Source organism: Theropithecus gelada, chromosome 10 (genome assembly GCF_003255815.1).
Source record: "Theropithecus gelada isolate Dixy chromosome 10, Tgel_1.0, whole genome shotgun sequence".
Classification (NCBI taxonomy): Eukaryota; Metazoa; Chordata; class Mammalia; order Primates; family Cercopithecidae; genus Theropithecus; species Theropithecus gelada.
Genome location: NC_037678.1, coordinates 8,092,801 through 8,112,921, shown reverse-complemented (window position 1 = coordinate 8,112,921; position 20,121 = coordinate 8,092,801). Strand labels below are relative to the sequence as shown.

Here is a 20,121-nt window from a genome sequence, read left to right as displayed (position 1 = left end):
CTCCCAGGGCTGCTTTAGCAATGCAAACACAGCAGCTGCTCTGGCCTCCGCGTTCTCTTTCCCTACCAGCCCAGGCTCTCACATCAGCTGTCCTCCCCAGGTACAGAGGGTATGTGGGCAGCAGGAAGCTTCTATTGTGTGTCAGGCACCCAACTGGTGCCTCAGAAGTGCTCTCCTGCAGATCACCTGAGGTCAGGAGTTTGAAAACAGCCTGGCCAACATGGTGAAACCCTGTCTCTACTAAAAATACAAAATTAGGCAAGTGTGGTGTCGCACGTCTGTAATCCTAGCTACTTGGGAGGCTGAGGCAGGAGAATCACTTGAATCTGAGAGGCAGAGGTTGCAGTGAGTCGAGATTGCACCATCGCACTTCAGCCTAGGCAAAGAGTGAAACTCCATCTCAAAAAAAAAAAATGTGGAATCTCCTTCCATGTTCACTTGATGGGCAGGGTCTATCCTTATACCCATTTCTAGAGGAAGAAACTGAGGCTCAGAGAGGGTCTAAACTTGACAAGAAGACTTGCATTCACGCTGTTGGCACTTAGCCTAGTGATGGCACACACGAGACACTTTGCAGACATTCCTGGAAGCACAGGCAGGGTGGTGAGAGGAGGAGGAGGAAGAGGAAGGCGGGAGTCACTGAGGCCAGACTGGACAGGAGGGAGCTGGGACCAGAACTCAAGGCCAGGGCTCTGAGCTTTGCTCCCTCCTTTACTGATACTGTGATCCAGTCCCTGTGGTCCGGTCCCATCTTTGTAGGGCAGGAGCTGGGGGCCTCAGCAAGTGGGGGGCTCAGGGTTAAGATCTCACTTGGCCCCACTCTGCCCCTTGCCCACTGTGCTTCGTGTACACAGAGGGCACTTGTGCAGGTCACTCCTGTAAGCCTGGGTGGGGGTCTGCAGGCCGGGGGGAGTCCCTCGTCACCTGTGCCTGAAGCCCAGTTTCTGTGTCCACGCCTTAGCTCCTCCCCTGGCCTCGTTTTGAGTGCCTGGGGGCTGCTCAGTAGTGAATAAATCGAGAGATACCCTACTTGCTATCATCATGGGAAAAGCAGAAGGAGGGAGGGAGGGAATATATTGAGGGCGAGGGTCAGGGGTGTGCAAGAAAGGCCCAGGCTGGGCACATGGCAGTTGCACACACGTGCTGGCTTGGGGAGGGAGGCGGCCTGAAGCCAGCGGGTCTCTGTCCTAACCCTGGGTTCATGGAAGCTGAAGGAAGTGTTTCCCACCCATCTTGAGTCTTCCCGGCTCAGCTCGTCCCTCTGGCTGGGCTGGGCAAGGCCAAGCACAGAGCCCTCCTGGACTTCACAGTGGCACCCAGGGCCTGCGGCTCACTTCACCCTGAAGCTCCTCAACAGGGCAACGTCAAAGTAGGAACATTCACGCCAGTGTCAGACCCACAGGAAGGAGGGGAGCCAGCATCATGGCTGAGACCCTGACTTAGACACTGGCTCATAGAAGGCAGGAAATGCAGCCCCCAGGGCTCCTGGGGGCGAAAGGGGCCAAGCTCATGCTCTTTTAGCACCTCAGAGCCTTCTTGGAAAAGCGATGACACCCCCAGCCTTAAGATAAGGACGGGAAACGAAGGCGTGGGCTCCAGGCCCAGGCCTGCCACTTGCTCTGGCTCAGTCACGCTCTGACCTTCCTCGCCTGCTCTTCCAGTCCACAGCTCACCTGACACCTGCCCAGCAGGCCCAGATCCAAACACCCCCAGGCTCAGGCCTCCTGGAGGGAACAGAGCAAACCGTTCCCCGAGTCCCTTTGGGTCCGCTTCTAGCCTTTCACCCGCTTTGCTCACCACTTCCCTGAGGCCACCCTGGCCCCGGCTCCTGTCACCTCTGCCTGGACTTTCCAGTAGCTCCTCACCGGGTGTCCCTCACCCAGACAGAGGGTCTATCAGAATCTAGGTCTGATCCCACCCCCTCCCTTGTCTCACATAGAGTAAGGGCTCAAGTCCTTTCAATGCTCCCTACCTGGGTGCATCTCCTTCCACTTCCTATCCCTCTACTCTCCGTGAGCTCAGGCTACACCAGCCACATGACCCCCCCTGCAGCTCCTGGGACACCCCACGCCTGCTCCTGCCTCAGAGCACCTGCACCCACTGTTCTCCGCTGGACAAGCCCAGCCCTGATGTGCAACTGCCTCCTTCATTCCAGGCACTTCTCCATTCCCATGCTGACCCCCCTTTATACTGCTGAGTTTCCCCCAACACTTATCGAATCTGAGATATACGACCTACTCACTGGGTGGTTCATCGTCTGTCTCGCCTCAACAGGAATATCAATTTAATGAAAACAGATTTCCTTTCTTTTATTTTTTTTTTTTAATAAGACAGTCTCACTCTGTCACCCAGGCTAGAGTGCAGTGGTACAATCTCAGCTCACTGCAAGCTCTGCCTCGCAGGTTCAGGCAATTCTCTTGCCTCAGCCTTCTAAGTAAGTGGGACTACAAGCGCATGACCACCACACCTGGCTAATTTTTTTTATTTTTAGTAGAGACAGGGTTTCACTGTGTTAGCCAGGATGGTCTCAATCTCCTGACCTTGTGATCTGCCTGCCTCGGCCTCCCAAAGTGCTGGGATTACAGACGTGAGACACTGCACCCAGTCTTTCCTTTTTTTTTTTTTAAGATGGAGTCTCGCTCTGTTGCCCAGGGGCTGGAGTGCAGTGGTGCCATCTCAACTTACTGCAATCTCTGCCTCCTGGGTTCAAGCTGTTCTCCTGCCTCAGTCTCCCGAGTAGCTGGGATGACAGGCACGCGCCATGATGCCCAGTTAATTTTTATATTTTCAGTAGAGACGGGGTTTTGCTATGTTGGCCAAGCTAGTCTTGAACTCCTGGCCTCAGGTGATCCACCTGCCTCGGCCTCCCAAACTGCTGGGATTACAGGCATGAGCCACCACACCCAGCCTCCCTCCCTCCCTCCCTCCCTCCCTCCCTCCCTCCTTCCTTCCTTCCTTCCTTCCTTCCTTCCTTCCTTCCTTCCTTCCTTCCTTCCTCCCTCCCTCCCTCCCTCCCTTCCCTCCCTCCCTCCCTCCCCTCCTTCCTTCTTTTTTTCTTTCTTTTTTTTTTTGAGACAGAGTTTCGCTCTGTCGCCCAGGCTGGAGTACACTGGCGCGATCTCAGCTCACTGCAACCTCCGCCTCCCGAGTTCAAGCGATTCTCCCACTTCACCCTCCCAAGTAGCTGGGATTACAGGTGCCCACCACCACGCCTGGCTAATGTTTTTGTATTTTTAGTAGAGACGGGGTTTCACCACGTGAGTCAGGCTGGTCTCCAACTCCTGACCTCAGGTGAACCACCCACCTTGACCTCCCAAAGTGCTGGGGTTACAGGCATGAGCCACCACATCCACCTGGCCTCTTTCTTTATTGAGACAGTCTCCCTCTGTCGCTCAGGCTGGAGTGCAGCGGTGTGATCACAGCTCATTGCAGCTTCGACCTCCTGAGCTCAAGCGATCCTTCCACCTCAGCCTTCCAAGTAGCCAGGACCACAGGTGCACGCCACCATACCTGGCTAATTTTTAAAAATGTTTTGTAGAGATGGCGTCCATGTTACCCACGCTGATATTGAACTCTTAAGCTCAGGAAATCCTCCTGGCTCAGTCTTCTACAGTGCTGGAATTACAGGTGTGACCCACCATACCTGGCAGACAGAGATTTCTCTTTTTTTTTTTTTTTTTTTTTTTGAGACTTAGTCTTGCTCTGTCACCCAGGCTGAAGTGCAGTACAGTAATCTCACTACACCCTCTGCCTCCCAGGTTCAAGCAATTCTCCTGCCTCAGCCTCTGGGATTACAGGCACCTGCCAACACACCCAGCTAATTTTTGTATTTTTAGTAGAGACGGGATTTTGCCATGCTGGCCAGGCTAGTCTCGAACTCCTGACCTCAAGTCATCTGCCCACCTTGGCCTCCAAAGTGCTGAGATTACAGGCATGAGCCACTGCGCCTGGCCTCAGACAGAGATTTCTTGATTTCAGTTTGGTCATTGCTGTATCCCTGGTGCCTAGAACAGGGCTTGGAATGTTGTAGGGGTTCAGTGTTTGTTGAATGAATGAACACATAAACTCCCGTGGAAGAGAGCTCTTCTCTGGGTGTGGGTAGGGTCTCGGCCTTTGGATGCAGGGGCTGAGCCTTTTTTGACCCAGGGAAACCCTGGTGATGGTGCCAGTGCTCTCCCCTCACACCCAGGGCTGTCGCTGACTCAGCTGCCCCCAGGCTTGGCCCCAAAGGTCCCCGGAGGGTGGAGCAGTAGCCTGAGCTGCTAACAGCAGCCTCTGAGGAGCCCTGACCCATCACCTTTGCACCCTGAGCCTGGGAGAACCTGGTACCCGCTGGGCACTGCATCCTTTCACTCAGCAGGCTGCCTGAGCACTGCCATGTGCTGGGCATGGAGCCCCTGAACAAGACTGCCTCGGCCTCTGGCCTCCTGGCACTTGCTGCCAGGCAGGGAGGGTGGGCCGGCATCGAACAGGAATCCATAGGGCTGGGCGATGATGAGCATGAGGGGATCCCCAGCAGAGAGGCTCTCTCCCCAGGCAGGTGCCACCCAGTGTGAGCAGGAGCTGTCCAGGTGAGGAGACGGACCAAGCCGCCCCATCCTGCACTCTAGCCCTGACTGTTGTACACTTAACTATGCGACCCTGGGCAAATCACAACGTCTCTGAGCCTGACCTTCCAGAGCTGTGAAATGGGAAAAAACCTCCTCATGGAACTATGGTGGAGGGTGTGTGGGAGGGTGAGTGGGAGGGTGTGCAGGAGGGTGTGCGGGAGGGTGTGTGGGAGGGTGTGTGGGAGGGTTGCTGGAGGGTGTGCGGGAGGCCGGCAGGGGATAGCTGGAGGGCATGTGGGAGGGCGTGTGGGAGGGTGAGTGGGAGAGCACCTGTGCGAGTGGCTACTGATAGCCCCTTCATCGCTTCCAGCTTGCTGGGATCAAGAAAACCTAAGCAGGGATTCCCTAATCTGCCGAGCTAGAAATGGTAGGCAGGAGGGCCTGCGGCCTTTCCCAAGTTCTCAGAGGGACCTAGGACCTGGGAAAGCCTGCAGAGCCCTGGTTTCTTGCAACAAGATCAAAAGGCGCCCCGCGGCAGCACAGGGAACGGCACAGGAGGGGTGCCCCCAGCCCCAGTGCAAGGGGCCAGGAGGGCCACCTGTTACAGATGTGGATGTGCCCTCACCAGGGCCCACCAAACGCCCTGCATAGGGCAGACAGGCAGCCTGCCTGCCCCCGGGAAGCACCCCCAGTCCGTGGTGTGTCAGGTGGAGGGGCTGCATGGCTGTGAGCATTGATCCCATACCTTCTTCCAGAGTAGCAGGGCCGTGCCCACAACACTCAGGACACTCAGGAGGCCGGTGAAGCCAAAGAGCAGGAGCTTCCGGGGGCTCTGCGGGGGCTCTTGGTACCCTACGTCTAAGAGAAAGGGCAAGGGAGCAGAGGGGTCAGTGACCCAGGAGAAAGCAGGGCACACACACATGATGTTCTCCCTCACTCAGGACCCTGTTTTCAATGCTCCCCTGCCGACACACTCCACACCCCACTAGGCCCCCTGGAAGCCAGGCCTCAGGACTTCATTGTCACCCTCGCTCCTTTTCATGTTCACTGCCTTGATTCTCTGTAAGGACAGGAACCACCACATTTGCTCTTCTGGTGCCCCTGCCCCAGTGACCTGGTTCCCCTGCAGGCTGCTTATAGGGTCCTGAGCGAGATGTCTCTCTTCTCAGGGCCTCTTGTTTTCCCTGTGGGAGGTGGTGATAATATGGGTGGATGTGGCTAGGGCTGAAGGAGGCAGGTTTATACTGGGACTGACAGGGGGCTGCACCCAGGCTAGGTGAGGCCAAGACCTCCCCCACCACCAAGCCATCCCCCAGTCCCTCCTGCTGGCATTCATTTCTCCTTCCCCTCACCCCATCCATCCATCCATCTGGCTGGCAAAAACACATGGAGTGCCAACCACGTGCCAGGCACATGAGCATGATTTCGCCAACACTGCCTATCGTCAGCCACCAGCCCATATGGGCACCATCTCCTTCAACCTCATCCAAGTCCTTGGAAGGCAGAGGATCATCATGAAGACCAGGCCCAAGATCACACTGGGCAAGCAGCAGGACAGAGGTTCAAACCCAGGTCTATAGAATTCCAAAGCCCCCAGCTCCTTCTAGGGGATCGCAGAGGTAGGTCAGAGAATCAGGGCTTTGGTGACGGGCTCACTCAAAACTTTTGGGATCATCACTCCTTTGAGAATGTGATGAAAACTGGCTGGGTGTGGTGGCTCACGCCTGTAATTCCAACACTTTTGGAGGCCAAGGCGGGCGGATCACTTGAGGTCAGGAGTTCGAGACCAGCCTGGCCAACATGGCGAAACCCTGTCTCTACTAAAAACACAAAAATTAGCCGGGTGTGGTGGTGCACACCTGTAATCCCAGGTACTTGGGAGGCCGAGGCATGAGAATCGCTTGAACCCAGGAGGCAGAGATTGCAGTGAGCCAAGATTGCACCACTGCACTTCAGCCTGGGCAACTCCGTCTCAAAAAAAAAAAAAAAAAAAAAAAAAAAAAAACAGAATGTGATGAAAACTAAAAATCTGTCCCTGGAAAGGTGTATTATACATTAGCCAAGTGCTCACATACACGAGGCCCCCACAAATACATACATGCACATACTGAGTTCTGCAGAAGTTCCCCCACCATGATGCCCATGGCACACTGAGACCAAGGGTCCAAGTGAGCTCTTTCAGGTCACCTGCCGGCGGCGTTTAGGGGCAGATGTGCATGCCAGGCCCTGCCCTTTCCACACCCAGGTGGAGCCCTGGCACAGCCACAGGCCAGAGCTCCCTGAAGTGGCTCTGCCTGCTTTGCCAATGCTGGCAGACAAGGCAAACTATTCTCTATTTCCTTTTTTTTTTTTTTTTTTTTTGAGACAGAGTTTTGCTCTTGTCACCCAGGCTGGAGTGCAATGGTGCAATCTAGGCTCACTGCAACTTCCCATGCCAGGTTCAAGCGATTCTCATGCCTCAGCCTCCTGAGTAGCTGGGATTACAGGTGCCTGCCACCACACCCAGTTAATTTTTGTGTTTTTAGTAGAGACGGGGTTTCACCATGTTGGCCAGTCTGGTCTCGAACTCCTGACTTCAGGTGGTCCACCTGCCTCGGCCTCCCAAAGTGCTGGGATTACAGGTGTGAGCCACCGCACCTGGCCCCATTCTCTATTTCCGATCTAGAGTCCCAAACTGCCAGTTGAAACCTCCAGGTCCTTTGCCCCAGAAGAGCCACAGAGGAAGCCTCACCTCTGACCAGGATGAAGGTGCCACTGCCGCTCACCGTGGCGTGTGGCCAGCGGACAGAGCAGTAGTAGGTGCCAGTGGCCGACGCGCCCGGCAGCACAAGGATGACCTGGCAGTCCAGGGTGCGGGTCTGGTTCTCTGTGCCCAGTACAGGGTGGCAATAGGTCGGCTTCTCAGGGCTCCTCTGTCCCTGGAGATCTTCATGAAAGTAGCTGACTGTGAAATCCTTGAATTGGGGGGTGTATGGGTAGGTGATCCTGCAGCTGAAGGAGACAGCTGTGTTGGCCAGGGAGGCCATGATGGGCAGGCCGGTGTGGGTTACTGACTGTCCTCCTGGAGGGGAAGCAAAGGGAGAGAGCGACAGGTCACTTGAGGCTGCCCCAGTCCCACCCACTTGCCTATTAAGTGGGTGGCTCACGCCTGTAATTCCAACACTTTGGGAGGCCAAGGCAGGCGGATTCCCTGAGGTCAGGAGTTCCAGACTAGCCTGGCCAACATGGTGAACCCCATCTCTACTAAAAATACAAAAATTAGCTGGGCTAATTTTTTTACGCCCATAATCCCAAAACTTTGGGAGGCTGGGGTGGGCTGATCACCTGAGGTCAGGAGTTCGAGATCAGCCTGGCCAGCATGGCAAAACCCGTCTCTATTAAAAACACAAAGATGGCCGGGCGCAGTAGCTCAAGCCTGTAATCCCAGCACTCTGGGAGGCCGAGGCGGGCGGATCACGAGGTCAGGAGATCGAGACCAACCTGGCTAACACGGTGAAACCCCGTCTCTACTAAAAAAATACAAAAAACTAGCCCGGCGAGGTGGCGGGCGCCTGTAGTTCCAGCTATTCGGGAGGCTGAGGCAGGAGAATGGCGTAAACCCGGGAGGCGGAGCTTGCAGTGAGCTGAGATCTGGCCACTGCACTCCAGCCCGGGCGACAGAGCGAGACTCCGTCTCAAAAAAAAATAAAAATAAAAATAAAATAAAAATTAAAAAAATAAATAAAAACACAAAGATTAGCCGGGCGTGGTAGTATATGCCTGTAATCCCAGCTACTCGGAAGACTGAGGCAGGATAATTGCTTGAACCTGGGAGGCCGAGGTTACAGTGAGCAGAGATCGTGCCACTGCACTCCAGCCTGGGCAACAAGAGCAAGAGTCTGTCTAAAAAAAAAAAAAAAAAAAAAAAAAAAGACAAGTCTCGTGCCTCCTGTGCACTTACCTAATCTGCAGGTACAGCCCCTGCCTCTCCTGCACTTGCTGTGTGCCGGAGTTGTGCCAAGCATATTACACACACCACTCTACCTCTCCTAATACAGCCCAAGGCAAAGTGAGAGCCCCTGTTTTATAAAGAGGAAGAGTCTGAGGGTCAGGGAGTTGAAGCACTTAGCTCTGGATCCCTCAGCAGGTACAGAGTAGAGCTTACAATCCCATCCAGGGCTGGGGGACACCAGAGCCTGCACTCCCAACCCCTCTTCTTCCCAAATGTCAAGAGGCCACCTGGGATCAAAGCACAGGCCTGAGAAGAGAGAAAGCTGGTGATGGATGAGAAATAAAGAAGGAGGCAGGAAAACAAAATAAAGAAACCCAAGCGTTTCCTGGTGGTAGACAGAGAGGGAGGCAGGTCTGCCCACAGTTCTCCCTGTGCCAAAGTAAGGAGGCAAGCAGGCGGTGGGAGACACAAACCTCTCCTGGACTCTGGGTTCGGAGAGGATTTGTCAGCTTTTTATATACTATAACAGGCAACATCCTGAGAGCGGCTTTTCCAACAACACAGAGGTGCTCCACATGGGGCCATTTCGGCTGTGATCATGATGTCAATGACTATGACAAAGCCAATTTTGCAGGAGCCACCCCTCCCCCCACTCATCAGAGGCACCTCAGAAAACAGTTTGAAAATGCCCAAAGCAGCAGCCCTGCCTGGGGGGCGTCTAACCCCTGCTGCAGGCGTCTGAGATGCTGTTTGGATCCTGGGCTGGGGGCAGCAGCCATCCCCTGCCCCAGACTTCAGCTGCGTAGGCCCCTGGGTTTTAGCGCTCCTGGGTTCTCCAGGCCCCTCCTTCTCCAACAGCTGAGCAGCAGACAGTTCTAAATTGAGGTCGGCAGCCAGCAGCCAAGAACATGCAGGCCGGGTTGTTAATCGGGAGAAGATCGTGTGTTTGAGAGGCTCAGAGGAGCCGCAAGATTTATTTTGTTGGGGAAAGTGAGGCGTGGACTCCGCCTGTGGTGTGGAGCTGGAGTGAGGCCAGGCTGATCTCTTCCCGGGTCTCTTCAGTTCAGCTGCGAGCCACAGCTCTGGGAAGGGGGTCCCAAACGGAGGCCAGCCTTCTGGAAGATGTGGGAACAGAGATGGAGTTGGCCCTGAGCTTCAGTTAATCCCTCAAAACTCCGACTGCGCTGATATTTTGAGCTTCCTGTTGAGCCACTAAAGAGACACCCCCAGGCTGGGCGGGGTGGCTCATGCCTCTAATCCCAGCACTTTGAGAGTCCGAGGTGGGTGGATTGCTTGAGGCCAGGAGTTCGAGACCAGCCTGGCTAACATGGTGAAACCCCGTCTCACCTAAAAATACAAAAAAAAAAAAACAACAAAACATTGAGAGCTGCGGTGGCTCAGGCCTGTTGTCCTGTTGCATAAGGAGACAAGGCCAGGCACTCGAGACCAGCCTGGACAACACAGAAAGCCCTCATTTGTATAACAACAACAACAACAACAACAATTTGGCCAGGCCTGGTGGCTCATGCCCGTAATCCCAGCACTTTGGGAAGCCAAGGTGGGCAGATCTCTTGAGGTCAGGAGTTTGAGACCAGCTTGGCCAATGTGGCGAAACCCCGTCTCTACTAAAAATACAAAAACTAGCCAGGTGTAGTGGTGGGCACCTGTAATCCCAGCTACTTGGGAGGCTGAGGCAGGAAAATCGCTTGAACCTGGCAGGTGGAGGTTGCAGTGAGCCAAGATTGTGCCACTGCACTCCAGCCTGAGTGACAGAGCAAGACTCCATCTCAAAAATAAAAAATAAAAAAAATAAAAAAAGAGACACTCCCTCCCTCAAAGAACTAAAGTCACTGACAGTTCCAGGAAATCGACTCACATGTCTGGCAGTCACAGTGGGTTCGACTTGTAATTGATGTAACAGGCTCACTTGTGAGATGTCATTCCAGGGAGCTGGTACCCAGGCCCCCTCCCGGGCTTCCCTCTGGTGGATGGAGCAGGAGGGATTTTACCCTGGGCTTTGTAACTCTGGACTCTACTGCAGGATTGCTGCTGTTTAATGATAACATTACATTAGTTTTGTCAAAAAACTAAGAGCCTTGCTTCAGGGCAGGGAATTATCCGAGATGTGGCAGGGGGTAGACATATAGAGGTGGGGGCCATTACATCGTCCCCCAGGGTCCCAGGTGGGCTGGGGATGGTGGCACAACATGCCTGTAATCCCAGCTACTCAGGAACCAAAGCAGAAGGACCTCTTGAGGCCAGGAGACCAAGGCCAGCCTGGGCATCAATATTTTTTTGATTAAAAAAAAATTTTTTAGAGACAAGAGGGGTAGGGTGAACCACAAATGACATCACCACCGACCCTGCCCAGCAGTCCCGCACAGCACTCACAGGCCACTGCCCGCTCTGACATCACCACTGACCCTGCCCAGCAGTCCCGCACAGCACTCACGGGCCACTGCCCGCTCTGTGCACCTACCCTGTGGCCCCCCTCGACCTGTGACCTCCATCTGCTCACCCGGGGCCTCCTGCTCCTCCTCACAGTGCATCTAAAAGGCCACCAGGGGGAGGACACATACACTGTCAGCACCACGAAACCTTCCTGTTTGTCCTGGGCAGGAAGACTTCAGACCAACTATCTTTAAAAATTCTCCCTGTCTGAGGTATCCTAGAAAATGATGAACTCTGCTACTGCAATTAAGCCGATCTTTACAATTCCAGGGAAATCTATAAAAACAGACATCCATTGTTCTATGTTCTTCTGGGATTCGTTTCTTTAAGGTCACTGGGTTAGGCTCATGACAATGCACGGCTCTGACTCAGGTCTGCCACAGCGAGGAGAGGCTTTGAAGCAAGAACCTCAGACCTCTGATGAAACTGCTGTCTCCAAAAGTAAAGAGAGGAAGCCGTCTCTGACGAGCTCAGTCAATAACAACAGCCAGTCTGGAGACATCAGGTCAAAAAACCCAGGCGAGGAGAGGAGGTCTGCAGTGGCAGCCAAGGCCTCCGGTTCTGGCCTGCGGATACAGCTCACCACCTCCCCTGTACCTTCCTTTCAATGGGGCATCAGCACCCCAGAGCCGGATCCCTGCAACTGCCCAGCTCCCACCCCATCTCCTGGACCTGTGCCTCCCAGAGGCCCCTTCACGGGTGCAGGCGGTAGAGATCCAGGCCCTAGCTGGCTGCCGACTAGAAGCGGTCCCCTGTGAAGGCACAGTGCTGATAGGTTTCACGGTCAGTTCCAAGTCCACAAATTCTTTTCAGCTGTCATCTTTTTGTGCCTCCCACAAACATTGAAGGGGTACTGGTTAGGTCACAGGCCCTGCCCCAGACCAGGAGGGGGTCCTGTCCTGGCAGCATCCCCAGTCCAACAGGGAAGGAGCTGAAGGAGCCTGGGGCAGAAGGGCTGGTATGGGGAGCGTTGAGTTTGCCTGGGATGGGGGTGGGGTGCGGGGTTGGTGGCCTGGGAGTCTAGAGGGCGTTCATGACCCGGAAGCAGGAGCCCACAGACAGAAGGAAAAGATAAAGTACAGAAATCGTAACCTGGCTTGGTGTGACACAGGTCCTATGTCAATTAAACACCACGACAATCCTATGAGGCAACTACTGCAACCGTGTTCTGTAGTGGGTCTAGCTGGGAGTGGTGGCGCACACCTGTAGTTCCAGCTACTCAGGAAGTTGAAGCAGGAGGATCGCTTGAGCCCAGGAGTTTGAGACCAGCCTGAGAACATAGTGAAACCCCATCTCAAAACCAAAACCAAAGAACCAGAGGACCTTAGAGGCCCAAAGCCACAGAGCTCATGAGTGGTGGGGCCAGGCTTTGGACCCCAGGTGGTCTGGCTGTGTTGAGGAAGAAGAGCCAGCACCCGGGCTGGGAAGCTGCCATCAGATATGGCAGGGGGTGCTCATGGTGGCACTGGGCACAGTAGTCATCAGACACTAACGAGAGGTTTGGCAGAACCCTGGTGGGCGTCACAAATTTTCACCACCAGATGGCCAACAAGGGGCCACTTGGCTCCAAGATCACATGGAGACCACAGGGGTCAGAGAGGGTGGGTGTAGAGGGGGCTGGGAAGAGCTGCAGGGCATCCGGTCTGCCCTGGGGGTGCCTGCTTCTCACCCCAGGCTGAGAGGGGCTTTAGCGGGACCACCCTGGCTGAGCTGGAGCAGTATCCCCTGAGTGAGGGCACTAGGCCACTGTCTATCTCATGCCAGGGCATGGTGTGCCTGCATCATGGTTTGTCCCTTTGCTGGCAAAGGCAGTGTATCCCCATGGGATAACGTGGGTCGGGGCAGTGAGCTGGCTGAGTGTCCTCCTAGACCGGCTCATGCAGCTGCCTAGAGGTGCCCACGGCCTGGCGAGGAAGACCAGGGTGGATACCAGACTCCTGGGGGCTGAGGAGTAAGAGTCACAGAATTCCACTTAGTACTCCCCTACTTCTGTGGGGGCCTCAAGGGACTCCACGCCAACACTGCAAGCACCCAGAGCCCAGGGCCAGCCTCCCCTGCACCTGATAAGGCAGGTCTTTTCTGCCTCCACCCAGGTTGACTGGTGGGGACAGACGAGGAGGGGGTCTGGGTGGGAAAGAGAAGAGGGACCTCGCCCCTCACCCTCACACAGGCACCAGGTGGCCTGGGGAACCACTTCAGCCTTAGAGTTTGAAGTTTTGTCTGTTACACAGGGTTAGAGATGTGAAGAACTGGGACTCATTTGTGACTTTCGGTGACCATAGAACTCTGACTTAGAGTGACCAAAGGAGCTGAGTTTTGCCGGGAGAAATCCCCCAACACCAAGGGGTCTAGAGGGCCCAGGAGCCGCTCCCAGCTGCTTTTCTGGTCATTCTCCAGGTCCCATGGGATCTGGGGCAGGCAGAGCTGGAACAGGTCCTGGGGCGCAGGGAGGAAACGGTCCTGGGGCGCAGAGAGGAAACGTCTGAAGGAGCCCCAGGTGTTTTCTGTGCAGGGAATGGATTTGATCTCTTCCATTTAGAGAATTTAGGAGGATTTGAGATTCACCCGGTAGCTGCAAGGAGCACCCCTGAGGCTCAGGGAGGGCAGAGTTGGGGCAGACAGCAAGGAGGGGCGGGTGAGGACCTGAACTCTGCACCTGGCCTGCCCTGCCAGGAGGGAAGTCTGCAGGGGCAGGGAGGGTTTGGCCCAGGGGGAGTTTTCTGAACAGGAGCGTCTTGAGACTGGTGAATGTGGACAGGACGGTGCAGGGAGAGGGGAGAGGGCACCCATACTGAGGACCATGGGGGAGGAGGGGTCAAGCAGGAGGGCAGCAAGGCTATCGGAGGCAGGGTTGCCACAGGTTGTGTCTGGGAGGGCCCCGCCCCCGGGCTTGGCTGTTTGTTTTGAGTCTTCAGCTCCTCTCCTGTGCCTCCCCACCCCCACACAACTGCAAGCACAGACATCTCATCTGGGCAGCGCCACGGATCCCTGCTCAGTCTGCCCACCCCACTTTATAGGAGACTGTGTTTTCGGGGGTGACACACCCTCCATCCCTCGCTTCTCTGCAGCTCCAGGGAAGTCCCTCCCACACTGTGAGGAAGCCTTGGGCCTGGCCAGAAATAGGGGCGAAGAGCGGGGGCGTTTGGGAAAAGCCCAGGTTCTGGAGGCAACAGGCCTGGATGTGGCTCCTGGCTCTGCCACTTCAAGGCTGTGCAACTTGGGAAGGTGGCTTTACTTCTGTGACCTCCGCGTCTCCCCACAACACAGGGAGAGCAACAATGCCAACCTTAAGGGGTTGTGGTGGGATTAATTGGGACCTGGGACCCAGCTACTTGCCAAGGGCCAGGCTGCTTTTCCCCAGGGGACAAGAATGAGGCAGGGAGTCCTCCTTGGGGATCTACAAAGGCAAATCCCCGCCGGGTGTGGCGGCTTATGCCTATTAACCCCAGCACTTTGGGAGGCCGAGGCAGGCGGATCACATGAGGTCAGAAGTTCAAGACCAGCTTGGCCAACATGGTAAAACCCCATCTCTACTAAAACTACAAAAAATTACCCGAGTGCAGTGGCACAGGCCTTAGTCTCAGATATTTGGGAGAGTGAGGCAGGAGAATTGCTTGAACCTCGGAGGCAGAGGTTGCAGTGAGCCGAGATCGCGCTGCGGCACTCCAACGTGGGTGACAAGAGCTATCTCTGTTTAAAAAAAAAAAAAAAAAAGACAATGCCAGCCCTACCCTTCTGCCTGGTTAAATGACACGCCCTCAGCACAGGGCACATAGGCCCTGATGGTCCAGGCGCAGGAGGACCTCCGGGGCCTGTCTCTGACCCAGACTTGGGCACCATCCCTGTCCCGGGTGCTGACCTGGCCTGGCTGAAGGCCCCTTGTGTGCAGGGCTGGGGGCACGAACAACCCTCTGCCTTCAGCCTCCAGCTGCTCTTCTCCCCCCTTGTTGGGAAAGAGTTTGTCAACCACCCGCAGGTGCCAGAGTCCTTCCTTTTCCGGTTCTTCTTATGAATCTGTGGCTGCTCGAACTTGGGGTTTGAGAGCTGGGCGGAGTTGCTATCCTCCTGCACCTGGCGCAGGGACCCCATGCTGAGTGAGTCCCTGGTGGGGTGTGCCCCCATGCATTTGTGTGCCCGCCTGGCAGCTTTCCTGTGGATCACTGATGTTCAGGATCAGACCTGCCCACCACCAGCACAACGCCCCCATCCTTCCACCTCAACAGCTCCCATCCAGTCACTTCTCCTACCCAGCCAGGGCTGTCTCTGTGGCTCTGAGCCCCCAGCGATCCAGAAACTCATTCTGCTCCTACCCTGCCTGAACCAGCAGGGGCTCCCTGCTGGAGGAGACCCAGGAAGGAGTCTGAAATCAATTTACATAGTCAAGACAAGCAATTAAAAAAAATAGAACACGAAGCATTTCATGCGTAGTAAGGGCACCGTTTGTGACCTTCTGGTTTCAGTTACATTCATACAATTGGGTTCAGACAGGGTCATGCTAAAACACGCATCTCTTAACTTTGGGCCACTGCTAAAAAAAAATGGAAAGTCCCTGGCCTGGTGGATCCAGTTCTTGCCTCCCGGGACCTGCATAGCCCTGTTCAGCTGCTCTCTGGCCCTCCCTCGCCCACTCCCGCGTAGACGTCAACCTGCCACACTCTGGCGCCTTCACCCGTGCTGTTCCGGCTGCGTGGAATGTCCTACCCATTCCTTCCTCTCCTGTCTCCAGGACGTGCTCACTTCCTCCCTGAGCCACTCCTGTGTGTCTGGCTGCCCCGCCCAGCACAGACTCTCAGGCATCACTGTGAAGCCACGTGATCAGAAGAGCCAATGTCTCCTGGGTTTGGTGTCGCCTTTTGCAGATGACAAAACTGAGGCTCAGAAAAAGGAAGAGGTGGCCGGGCGCAGTGGCTCAAGCCTGTAATCCCAGCACTTTGGGAGGCCGAGACGGGCGGATCACGAGGTCGGGAGATCGAGACCATCCTGGCTAACACGGTGAAACCCCGTCTCTACTAAAAAAATACAAAAAACTAGCCGGGCGAGGTGGCGGGCGCCTGTAGTCCCAGCTACTCGGGAGGCTGAGGCAGGAGAATGGCGTGAACCCGGGAGGCGGAGCTTGCAGTGAGCTGAGATCCGGCCACTGCACTCCAGCCTGGGCGACAGAGCGAGACTCTGTCTCAAAAAAAAAAAAAAAAAAGGAAGAGGTTTGCCCAAATAGTGGTGGTAGACATGGGATTTTAAACTGGGTCCCTTTGAGTCCCTTTGAGTCTGTAACCCCAGTCTTTTTTTTTTTTGAGGTGGAATTTTGCTCTTGTTGCCCAGGCTGGAGTGCAATGGCACAATCTAGGATTGTGTAGCCAGGATTACAGGCATGCGCCACCTCGCCTGGCTAATTTTGTAATTTTAGTAGAGCCGAGATCGCGCTGCTAATCTCGGCATGGGGTTTCACCATGTTGGCCAGGCTAGTCTCGAACTCCTGACCTTGGGTGATCTCTTAAGCTCAGGACTAAGACCAGCCTGGGAAATATAGCAAGACCCCATCTCTACTAAATAAATAAACAAATTAGCCAGGCATGATGGCATGCCTGTAGTCCTAGCTACTCAGGAGGCTGAGGCAGGAGGATCACTTGAGCCTGGGAGTTCGAAGCTGCAATGAGTTATGATCATGCCACTGCATTCCAGCCTGAGTGACAGAGAGAGACCCTGTCTCAAAAAGCAAACAGGCCAGGTGCAGTGGGACACGCCTATAATCCCAGCACTTTGAAAGGCCAAGGCAGGTGGATCACCAGAGGTCAGGAGTTCAAAACCAGCCTGGCCAACATGGTGAAACACTGTCTCTACTAAAAATACAAAAATTAGCCAGGTGTGGTGGCAGGCGCCTGTGATCCCAGGTACGCAGGAGGCTGAGGCAAGAGAATCGCTTGAACCCAGAAGGCAGAGGTTGCAGTGAGCTGAGATCGAGCCACTGCACTCCAGCCTGTGTGACAGAGCGAGACTCCGTCACAAACAAACAAACCCCTTAAAGGAAGCAAGAGAAAACATTCTCAAAGGAAAGAAATATGCTTCTTTAAAGGGAGTCAAAAATTCAGAGGCTGTTTCCTTAAATTTGGGTCATCTAATAGGTAGACAGGGCCAGCAACATGTAGGGGCCTGGGGACAATGGTAGTCAGAAATGGCCCTGCAGCACTGGGGGACTGTTATTGTCACCTCAGCTCAAGCAGAGCCTGTGGCTCCCAAAACAGAAGTGACCCACAAGCCCTCTACAGGCTGGCCCTGTGACAAGGCCAGTGCTGCAAAGGACCAGATGGCATCCCTGTTCCGCAGCAGGGGTGGACATTTTGGGAAAGGAATGCACTGTGGAAAACATGGTATGCTCTTATTGAAAATGCTCCCATGGGCCAGGTGCAGTGGCTCACGCCTGTAATCCCAGCACTTTGGGAGGGTGAGGCGGGTGGATCTCCTAAGGTCAGGAGTTCAAGACCAGCCTGGCCAACATGGCGAAACCCCGTCTCTACTAAAAATACAAAAATTAGCCAGGCGTGGTGGTGGGCACCTGTAATCCCAGCTACTTGGAAGGCTGAGGCAGGAGAATCGCGTGAACCTGGGAGGCGGAGGTTGCGGTGAGCTGAGATCGTACCATTGCACTCCAGCTTGGGCAACAAGAGTGAAACTGTGTCTCAAAAAAAAAAAAAAAAAGGAAAAAGTAAAAGAAAGAAAAAGAGAAGAAAAGAAGAAAATGCTTCCATGGCTTCCTCTCACCCCCAGAATCTGCCACCCACAATCTCCCCCATCCCTCATACTCTGCTCCAGCTGCTGAGGCTCCTCTCACCACCAAGTCATGGGCCAGGGCTTTGGTCCCGGCTCCCCGCTGCACGGAACTCAATCCCTTCTATGGCATCAAGCACGCGTTGTCAGCCAAGGGCGTGAGGGCCCAGACAACGCTGATCAAAGGTATCCATCCTGAGTTAGGTCGATTTTAAAGGAAAACACTTTGATTCCCCAGCTACAGAAGAAAGCAGTTCCCACGGTCTTTATTTTAGGCATGGGGTTTGCCCTCCAATTTAATTCTGGCATCTCTCAGAGCTGTGCCTTTTTAAAGGCCCATCTGAAAGGCTGCAATCGGGGCTGTTGGTTTTATCACAGAGCCCCAGGCATGTGCCTGAGCACGAATCCCAGGATGCCACAGATGAGCGGGCGGGCAGGACACAGGCATCAAATGCAAAGGCGTGTGGCCAAGTGGCTGGCGAGGGAGGGGCATTTCGCAGGCCTTGGAAGGCAACCTTTGAACAGAGACTATTTCGGAGCTTTTAGCACCGTTGCCTTTGGAATGGCGCCATCGGACAGACTGTCACATCTTTCAACACCTCCAAATTACAAAGATGCATCAAGACGTGGCCATTTCCACAGCCCATCCACGGCTCATTTTCATGCCTCTAGACCCCTGAACCAGGGTGTACAGTGGCCGCTTGGGGACACAAACCAAGTGCAGAACGTCCAAGGTTTGAATTGGGAATAAGCCTCACAAGGGTCAATTAGTGTCTTTATAGCAGTTGCCTCCTTTTTGCCTGTTTTGAAAGTCAAGGCCAGGCGCAGGTGCTCAAGCCTGTAATCCCAGCACTTTGGGAAGCTGAGGCGGGCGGATCATCTGAGGTCAGTAGTTCGAGACCAGCCTGGCCAACATGGCGAAACCCTGTCTCTACTAAAAATACAAAAATCAGCCGGGCGTGGTGGTGGGCGCCTGTAGCCCCAGCTACTCGGGAGGCTGGGCAGGAGAATCGCTCGAACTCAGGAGGTGGAGGGTGAGCTGAGACCGTGCCACTGCACTGCAGCCTGGGTGACAGAGCAAGACTCTGTCTCAAAACAAAAACAAACAAAAAAAGAAGGTCAAGTTGCTCCAACTTTGGAGCTCATTTGAGCGTGGTCTCGGTCATCAGGGGACTCAGCCTCTATTTTTACAGCCACCTCTTTACCCTCAAAGGGGCATCAGGATGGTGTGGAAGGTGGCAATAGGGCCAAAAGGGTGAGGTTGGGGTCTGCTTCTTGTCTCTGAATTGGAGTGGGCAATACGAAGTGAGGGGAACAGGCCAGCTGCGGTGGCTCACACCTGTAATCCTAGCACTTTGGGAGGCTGAGGTGGGTGGATCACGAGATCAGGAGTTCGAGACCAGTGTGGCCAAGATGGTGAAACCCCGTCTCTACTAAAAATACAAAAATTAGCTAGGCGTGTTGGTGGGTGCCTGTAATCCTAGCTACTTGGGAGACTGAGGCATGAGAATCACTTGAACCCACGAGGCAGAGATTGCAGTGAGCCAAGATCATGCCACTGCACTCCAGGCTAGGCGATAGAACAAGACTCCCTCAAAAAAAAAAAAAAAAAAAGGAAATGAAATATGAAATGAGGGGAACAGATCCCCCAGAGTGCCTCCTTCAGCAGGGACTGTGTGTTCACCCAAAGTCTCAACAAGGAGGGCCAGGCCCTGCCACCAGGAAGGAGCTGACAGATGGAGACAGAAAGAGGTGGGAGAAAGGAAAGACCCTGGGCTGCGGGAGTCCAGAGAGGGAGCCCCAGCTCAGCCTGGGAGGGGCAAAGCGTTCCTGGGAAGGCAAATCTTGGAGTGTGCGTCATTATTTGTTTTTTAAATCAGTTTTTTTTTTTTTTTTTTTTTTTTTGAGACAGAGTCTCGCGCTGTGTCAACCAGGCTGGAGTGCAGTGGCGCGATCTCGGCTCACTGCAAGCTCCGCCTCCCAGGTTCACGCCATTCTCCTGCCTCAGCCTCCGAGTAGCTGGGACTACAGGCGCCCGCCACCACGCCGGCTAGTTTTTTGTATTTTTAGTAGAGACGGGGTTTCACCATGTTAGCCAGGATGGTCTCGATCTCCTGACCTCGTGATCCACCCGCCTCGGCCTCCCAAAGTGCTGGGATTACAGGCTTGAGCCACCGCGCCCGGCCTAAATCAGAATTCTTTAGGTACCCCTGCCACCTCCCAGTAACAAAGTGAAACCATGTTCACTGTAGAAATTCTAGAAATGCCCAGCACTTTGGGAGGCCAAGGTGGGAGGATTACTTGAGCTCAGGAATTCAAGGCCAGCCGGGGCGACATAGCAAGACCCCGTTTCTGAAATAAATAAATAAATAAAATTAGCTGGGCAAGGTGGCAGCGCCTGCAGTTCCAGTTACTCTGTAAGTTGAG

At 54.5% G+C, this 20,121-nt stretch overlaps 1 protein-coding gene across 1 annotated transcript in view; it reads right to left on the bottom strand.

Moving 5' to 3' along the window:
• Positions 1 to 20,121, bottom strand: part of NFAM1 (NFAT activating protein with ITAM motif 1) — a 52,000-nt gene that overhangs the window by 23,299 nt on the left and 8,580 nt on the right. Inside the window, exons 2-3 of the mRNA XM_025399781.1 lie at positions 7,282 to 7,611; positions 5,296 to 5,408 (exon numbers count right to left, since the gene is read on the bottom strand). Coding sequence (XP_025255566.1) covers positions 5,296 to 5,408; positions 7,282 to 7,611 — 443 coding nt within the window. The remainder of the gene's footprint in view (positions 1 to 5,295; positions 5,409 to 7,281; positions 7,612 to 20,121) is intronic.